Here is a 9,031-nt window from a genome sequence, read left to right as displayed (position 1 = left end):
AGAGAGATGAGAGTATTGAAATTGTGTGAGATGAGAGAGAAATGGTGAGTGGAAATGTATATATATTAAATTAGTGGATAATTAGGATTAGTTAGGGATTAGTTAGTATATGTAGAGAGAGAGTGGAATATTAGCTAATTAAACCCTCTTTTTTGCTTTCAATCTCAACCATCCAACTTCCCCATCTAAGGCCTCTAAGGAGGACTTATGGACTCACATGTAAGACATGGACTCTATTGATCTTTACTCTATATATATATATATATATATATATATATATATATATGAAGCCATATAAGATCACTGAAAGGTGGTCTTATGAGATCTGTTAATTTGAAGATATTAATGGGAATGTTTATTATTCAAGTTAATTTTGGCAATCATTGAGGAATTAATCCTTGTTAATTTATTATGAATTAATGAGATAACTTAATTATAGATTTATAGCAATGATTGATGATTGTTCTGGTTTAGTACGTTTTTATACTTATTTTTTACGTTATTATTTTTACATTATATTTTTTGAGCTTGCAGATTTGGCCCACAATATGTTTAGTAAAATGCAAAAGTAAATGCCAATTAGAAGTTAATATAATTAGGCGAAAAAAACGTAAAATCACTTGTTCATTTAATAAATAGGAGATTTTAATTCGCGAAAGTGCTAATTAGCTCCCATAACTTTAGCCAATTGTGAGATTAGGCCCCATAACTTACAAATGTAGGAATTAGGCCCCATAACTTTGGCAAAAAGTGAAATCTAACTCAATTTCTCTTTTCAAATTAAATCATATCATTAAATCATTATATATATAAGTTCATTGTACACTAAATAATTATTAACATTTTTAAAGTATTTATTTAATTTATTAACATAATTTTTAGAATGTTTTTAATATTTTTTACTAATTTTATTATAATTCACATACATATGAGAGTACATTTACAAGTTTTCAATTTTATTTAGTTCATTCAAATATTATTTCCAACAATGTGTAATAAATTGTATACACAATTTAAATTTTTAATAATTATTATATACTTATAAATTGTATTTATGAATGAAATTGAATTTTTTGGTACTCGTATAATTTTGGTTGAAAATAAAAAATTGGGTTAAATTTCACTTTTTATCAATGTTATGGGACTTAATTACTACTCCGTCCGATCCACACCAAAGGTAACATTGACTTTTTGGCACTATTCATGGTCGTAGGGAATCTTCGACATTATTCTTAATCTATAAGACAAAATATATTCATGTGAGATCTTGTTTGATTCATCGTCATGAATGCTATAAGAATATCAAATTTTTATAATTTTTAATAATGTGTAACTAAAGATATTTACGTTGCAAAACATGTGTGTGAAAAAGTCAATGTTAGCTTTAGTGTGGATCGGAGGGAGTACATTTATAAGTTATGATGACTAATCTCACAATTGGTAAAATTATAGGGTTAATCATCACTTTTGCGGTTTTTAATATAGTAAAATTTGGTGTAAATCTGTAATACACAACACGTGTAATGCTCAGACTTCGAAAGCTATGCTTCGCTTCATACTCCATAGTCTCCATCTGCTGCATTCTCTCCACTGTCAACTACGAAGTATTATTGTTACTGCTCCCAACTCCCAAGCAATTCATCCTGAATTCTCAACCCAAATTTAGATTAAAAAAAAAAAAATTCAATGTCAACTAAAAAAATTAAAATATGGCATAGTATTTACATTTGAGAAAAGTAATTCATCCCATCCCGAGCTTTGAAAGTTTGAAGGTACATTTTTCATTTGCAAATTTGCATGTATCAATTTTACCCATTTATAGATGTATTAATTCATTTCTATTGTTCATTTCTGCTTAAAATAATTGTGCTTCAACTGTGGCTTCCATGCGATAAATTCATTTTTCATAATCAAAAGTTAGGGTAAGAAATTATCTAGAGAACTATTGTTCTGTTGTAAATAGTGCCTGATTTGATTTTTGTGTTGTACAAGGAATTATATTGAATTTAACAATGGAGTAGAGATGCTTAAAATGTACTATTGAATTTGTTTGCTCATTAGATGTTTTCTTTCCTCAACGAAGTGTCATTACATTTACGGAACGGGTATTGGAACCTGGGACCTATGGATGTTTTGAATGAAACATTGTATTTTTCCCTTTTATTAATAGAAAAATGAAAAAAAAATGTCAGTATTTGGCTCATAGCAAGATTCTGGCCGGAGATCCTACTGGAAATTCTTACTCCAACTGTGTCTATTGGTCATTTTTGGAATGGCCTATACTTTCTCTGTCCCCGTCATTTGTTGTCCTTTTCCATATTTTAGGTGTCTTAAAAAGTTATTGTTCTTTCTATTTTAAGAATGAATTTGATGAACAATTTGATCATTCACACTCAATTTGTTCCACTTGTCATTTAGTAATTGGCCATTTCCTCTTTTCTTGATCTTTGTGCCAAAATCAAAGGACAACAATTGACCGGGAGAGAGGGAATATATTAATATATAAAGGTCGGTTATTATTGTTTTAAGTGAAAATGCTAGGTTATTTTCATTAAATTCGCCAATTTTTTAGCATTACTTCAAACTATTGGTTAATTTTTTTGTATTAATGTGGAAGGTTGATCGTTTGCGAAAATTCGGAAACCCTATCATTTGCCTGGAACTCGAACTCAAACTCCTGACATTCAAAGTTTCTGAATTTAAAGTTTTAAACAACATGGACTCTTTCACTCGCAACTTCTCTAATAACCATCGCACCCTTAAAGTGCCGTTCGTACTAGATGCTAATCAGCGTGTCTGGTGCTATGCTGAGCATCACCTGAATGTAAAGGTCGATGACACACTCTGCTCTGTGCCTAAGAAGATCCGACAACCCATGACGCCGCTAGGGCTGATGAGTCTTCAACTCGAAGGAATGGACTCAGTTTATGGTGGAGTGAATAAGACTTATCTCACTCCGGAAGGCCAGATCTCAATCCCCGCTGTTAGCGACACCTTGAAGTGGTCGTCAGGGAAATCACCGGCTGAAGTTAGCTACCACATTGGTGCCATCCAATCTTGCAGATGGGAAGACAATCATGTCTCCCTGCTTTTCAACATGCTGCGTTATGTCTTTCTGCAGCGCTTCAGAGAGGCTAGAGGCAACCTGGACGGTCAGATGGGCATCTTCACTGAAGAGGCGCTCGCCATTGATATGGATCAGTGGTGGCCCGCTGGGTATCCAGCTACTGCAGCATTCACTTCGTGGCCGACACAACCTACAGTGACAGGTCAGGGCCAAGAGGCTGGCCACAACGGCGTCCGCGTCCAGCGTCTCTTGGACGCTTTCCCTTCTGACAATGTGGCTGCGTTAGATCTACATAATCTATCGCAGAAGGAAGAGATGTTTGTCCTGATCATGCTCAATGCGTGGCGGAGGACATCTCGTTATCGCCTTGACGCTGAGCTACCGCTGCTGACGGAGCATGTAATTTACAGAGGTCACGATGTGACCGAGTGCTACAACTCATGGGCTCTGGGTACTGCTGTAACTCCCTTCTTACCACTCGATTCAGCCGCAGCCTGGCATGCAATGTCAAGATATGTTTCCCAGAACCGGTTGTTTGATCACTTTTCCGCAGCACTATATCTGGTCACCGCTCTGACATATCAGTATGTGCCTGATGTGGCAGAAGCTACGGCCTGGCTACCACTGCAATGGCTGGCAGTCTTGCCTGAGTTCTTCTCAATCCGAGGTCGGTTCACGTTCTTTACTACCGGGGAGGGAGCATTCATCAATCAGCGCCCATTCGACGAGTGGAAATACATCGGGGGCCACGTAGAAAAGATCAATCTTATGGCCCTCACTTTCGCACAGGCCTTTTCAATGGGTATTGCTATACGAGGGATGCGGCAGTGTTTTGAGCTTGAGCCCGATGACGTCCATCAGACCGACATGGATTTCTGGAATGCAGAGAAATTTGCTTCAGCTGCAGTGGCAGAGTTTACGAGGATTGACGTCCCGCTCAGCGGTATGGGTGGGGTGTACATAACATGTGGTGAAAATCTTGATCACATAGACAGTAGCCGGGAGGTGCTTACAATGAACTTGGTTACAGAGGATGTCCCTCAGACGCACCACTATGGCATGCGTCGAGTATCGGTGCAGAGGACAGAGAGACGGAGAGTTGCTGCTGACCAAGTACCGCCTAATTATCCAGGGCGGACGAAATTGCTTGCAACATTGAACATAACAAGGAAGATGGCTGAGCTTGCTCTTACCCATGACAAGGATTGGGTCTTGTCTGATGAGCAGCGAGCTGCATTAGAGGATACAGTATATATCGATGAGGTAACGACGGCGGCTGGTGAATATCGCACTGTCATGGTACCTATGCTGCCACCACCTGGATTTCCTGTCTTCCTCACACCTACGCAACCCCTGCCATATCCAACACCGTATGACATGGCAGGCGTGCTCAATAAAGAGACTGGAGATTTCGAAGCCAAAGGGAACTCCCTTAAGCTGTGTGAAGCGTGGCGGGTAGTATCATTTCTGGACAGCATCGGGTATGACACGCAGTATAAAGTTTATGGCTGCGTGATTGGAGCAAAGAAGTTTCTAAAAGGGCGACATTCTGAGCAAATGTGGCCCATCTACTATCTACCTGAGGACGGTGATTTGCCAGTCGTCCTTAAGACTCAGACAGCTAGGAGCGACTGCTCAATTGTCATTCCGTCCTTCGTTAACAAGTATTTTACGTCTCATTCCGTGACCTACAAATACCACGTATACTGCTGCGGTGTTGGGTCAGGACGTGATAGGGATAATCGGTAAACGTGACCGAGTTTGGTGGTTATGTCGCTGCAACACTCGAGAGAACCACAGTGGCCTTTTTGCTTGAAGAGAGTGCGAAAATGATGTTACCCCGTACGTGGCTGCCATAGACAGGAGCCCAGGTGCACCAATGTAATGCCCTTTTGTCTAGTTTCGTGTGGGGAGTAGTAGTTCAGATGTAGCAACCAGCTGTTCTACCCTCCCTATTCACTTTAAATGTTCATTTTGTTCCTATTTCTTTTGGTTAGAGAGAATGTAAATGAGGTGTGTATTTGGTAACACGGGCAAAATTTCAGTTCCTTGGATTTTGCCGGATTTTATTAGTCAAGTGTTCACTTTCCTATATGAAATTTTAACTGTTAGCTGATACTATGGTTTTGAAATTCATAGTATTTTGCCCTCACCTATAAATATTTCATTATGTCGCGGTAAATGGTAATCTTGTTGTTGTCCGATACCCAGTTGGTCAGTTCAACTTATCCGATTTTGGAACCCCCCCTCCTAAACTACTAACATTATGATTTTTGTACATATTACTTCTGCTTACTGATTTCGAGCTTTGTAACCTACTATATGATATAACTTTGGATCGAAGTTTGCCATTATGTAGTTGTGTACTCTTTCGGCGTGTAAGAAGTGAAATAGCTGCTACTATTGTTGTAGCATAAGTGGATATGGATAAAGCTAGTCATCTTTTAGAAAAGCACTTAGGGATATCGTAGTGGAAATATAAATGGATATGATTATATGAATGCCTTTGTTATAATACAACTCATAAAACAAGCAGAAATGACTACAAATCCTGTCTAAGATTTTAACAAACTAACCAAGCTGAGTACAAAGTAACTGAGCCAAGGATGACTTCCATGTCGGATGTCCAACTGGTGTTGCAAATGTCGGGTGTTTTTTAAAGATAGTTTCCCCCATCGCCTTGGATGGATTCCTCTATTCGAGATGTGTAGTCATAGAACCTGAATTCCGGTGGATGGTAGATGTCGTCAAGGGTGGAATTGGACCTGAATGTGGTAGTGGACAGTGGTGCCTTCATTCTCTGTTACGTTCTTGAGGATGAACTCCAAATTGATTGATATTACTAAGCCTGTAAATTTGGGCTATCAATTATCACCAATTAAAAACACCCTCTTCTCTCTCTAAAACCTCCCACCTCTCTCCAAAAAAAAAAAAAAAAATCCTAAAACCTTTCTTCTGATCCGCTGCCTCTCCTTACCAATCGCCCCCCCTTCCCCCCCCCCCCCCTACCCATCGCCGAAGATGGGGCCCATCTCCGGTGATTTAACACGTTTCCTCTATATTGCAATCCCCTATGGCCTGATCTCACTCATTTCTTTCTTCGGATCGTGTTTTACGTCCTGATCGTCCGGTGGGCTAGGCTGGTGTTTCGTGTGGTCGTTCCGAGGTCGTTCTGCGTTCCCATGTCCTGTCATCGTGTGTCGCATGCGTTTCAAGGGTGTTTCCCCTCTCCCTCACCCCTTTCCCCACCCTTGGTATGTTCCGGTGTCTTGAAAGGTCGTCGGTAGTCGATGTGTCTGGTCGATGAGTATATAGCTCATCTTGGTGGCGATTTTTTGTTAGTGGTGGTGGTTTTGGGACGATTTGGTGTTTCCCTTCGCCCCCTCTCCCACCAGATCGGTCCCATTTCCGGTTTTTTAATGTCGGTCTATTGTGTTTTTTGGTTGGTTGTGTTGTATGTCTGTTGTTTGTTGCGTGTACCGTGTTTTTCGTGGATGGTTTGTCGAGTCCGACTGCTTCTTGGTTGGAGTGAGGTCATGTTTGTTGGGGTCCTTTCCTTTGTGTTTGAGGTGTGTTGGGTACGTTGGTTTTGGGATTTCGGTGGCGGCGTTGGTTGGGGTCGGAGGCGGTGGACTTCTCGTCTTTTGAATGGTGTTTCTTTTTATTTTCATGTCTTGTTTTTATCTCTTAATAACCTCCTTCCATAGGAGTCTTAGTCGTCTCTTTAGTGGTAAGCTAAGCCAAGTCCCTTAAAGGGTGTTGGTGTTGAGGTGCTTGTGTCTCTGGGGGTTTTGTTATACATTGCATGTTGGATTTCTTGGTCCGTTTGTCATATGATCAATGGGCGCGATCTCTAAGGTGTAGGAGATTTATCTCCGCCGAGGGCAGACTTCGTCTTGCTTTTCATCTTTTCTTTCAACGTTCTTTCCGCAGCGTAAGTACACCTTGTTGTTGTCACTACGACGTTTGTATGTATCGATGGTATTTGGAGGTCTTCCGTGTTAATGAAGATGATATCAACGTTCGTGATCAAGCTGACGCCTTTAGCCATTCTTCCATCGTTAATCTTGCTTATCTTAATGTCGTAGCTTTACTTTTAAATAAATGTTATATAATCTCGATGTATGGCTTTGTAGTGCTAAATCTAGTTGTCAAGTGTCTGGTGCTACCTAGTCGAGTAGCTTACTTTGTATTGGGTACAATAATGTAAGTTATACTCAATAGGCATTTACTAAGAACACTACTACTTACGATTAGACCTGGTAAACGGGTCAATCGGGTCGGGTTAGTTCAGCTTTATCATATTTTCGGGTTAGTTTAGTTTAGGTCGCGTTGTTTCGGGGCTGGGTCATTTTTGGTTCAATAATTAGGAAAAAAAAGTACATTTAGTATTAATTTAGTATTGATAATTGATTCTTTATTTTTAATGTAAATAATACTTCCGATACAACTTTGCCTTTTTGAACACTATTCACAAGTAGGGAGAATTTCCGATACAACTTCTAACATATAACATAAAATATAGTCATATGAGATCTTGTTTTAATTGTCTTACCGAGTAAATTGTGAATAACAAATTTTTATAATTTTTACTAATATGTAACTAAAGATATAAACAAATGAAAACGAACATTGATATACGTGCATAAAGTAAATGTATGGAATTGAATGAAATGAAGGAAGTATTAAGTATGTTTTTAAATTATTCATTTCAAATCTTTTTTGGCCAATGAGAGTTATATTTTGCCAAATTATTTTCGGGTCGGGACATTTCAGCTCGGGTTAGTTCCGGGTCAACAAAGCTCAGGTCATGTTCGGGTTAGGTTGGGTCAATTGGGGTTACGTTCGGGGTTGTGGTTCGGGTCAATTTCGAATCTCAGACCAGTTTTTTCGGGTCGGATTGGTTTTACCAGATCTACAGTAAGACTATTCGGCTGTCCAATTGCTCAAGGTGTGTCTTCTTTAATTAACGTAGAATTCATAAGTTGCCTCTTAAAATCCATATGCTTATTTTCAATGTGCTAGTGTTATTAGGCTATGTTTTTTTGGACTTAATTTCAGTTCAAATAAATTGATTCGATTCACTCGGCTCAATAAGTTGATTGATTCGGCTCCATTAAGTTGATTCGATTCGATTGATTGATCGATTGATTCATATTAGTTTATTTCAACATTAATATTATTATTCTTATTTTACATTTTTATTGATATCATTATTGTTATATTAATTTACTTACAATTTTAATTACTATTATAATTATATTATTTTTATATTTATTATATTTACTATTATATTTATTCATAATTAATTTATATTGTTTATATTATTATATTTATATTTTATATATTTATTTATTTATTATTATTATTATTATATTTATTATTTTACTAATATATTCATTATTATTATTATTATTCATAATATATTTATTATTATATTTAATATTATTATATTAATAATTTATTATATTATATTTATTATTTTATTTATATAATAATAATTATTATTATTATTATTATTACTATTATTATAATTGTTATTATTATTATTATTATTATTAATTTATTATATTAGACCTATTATTATTATTATTATTATTATTATTATAATTGTTATATTATTATTTATTTTTTAGTTATTATTATTAATAAATTATATTGTTATTAATAATGTTATCATTTATAAAACTAATATATTATTATTATTATTACTATATTTATTATTATATTACTATTTTATTTTTTATATATCTTATTAGATTATTATATTTATTATTATATTATATTAATATATTATTATTATTATTATTAATATTGTTATAATATTTATTATTATTAATAGATTATTGTTATTATAATATTTATTATTATTATTATTATTATTATTATTATTATTATTATTGGTATTATTGTTATTATTATTAGTATAATCTTTTTATTATTATTTAAGTTCAGTTCAGTTCA

The 9,031-nt window shown here is 36.1% G+C and overlaps 1 protein-coding gene across 1 annotated transcript; it reads left to right on the top strand.

Moving 5' to 3' along the window:
• Positions 1 to 1,624: 1,624 nt before the first annotated feature.
• On the top strand, positions 1,625 to 5,181 carry LOC141605219 (uncharacterized). The gene is made up of 2 exons (XM_074423911.1): positions 1,625 to 1,772; positions 2,618 to 5,181. The coding sequence occupies exon 2, from the start codon at positions 2,717 to 2,719 to the stop codon at positions 4,814 to 4,816; it is 2,100 nt and encodes a 699-aa protein (XP_074280012.1). The 5' UTR covers positions 1,625 to 1,772; positions 2,618 to 2,716; the 3' UTR covers positions 4,817 to 5,181.
• Positions 5,182 to 9,031: the final 3,850 nt, after the last annotated feature.

The sequence above is a fragment of the Silene latifolia genome, chromosome 1, assembly GCF_048544455.1.
Source record: "Silene latifolia isolate original U9 population chromosome 1, ASM4854445v1, whole genome shotgun sequence".
NCBI lineage: Eukaryota > Viridiplantae > Streptophyta > Magnoliopsida > Caryophyllales > Caryophyllaceae > Silene > Silene latifolia.
The sequence above is the reverse complement of the archived record's forward strand: the minus strand, read 5'-3'. Positions and strand labels throughout refer to the sequence as shown.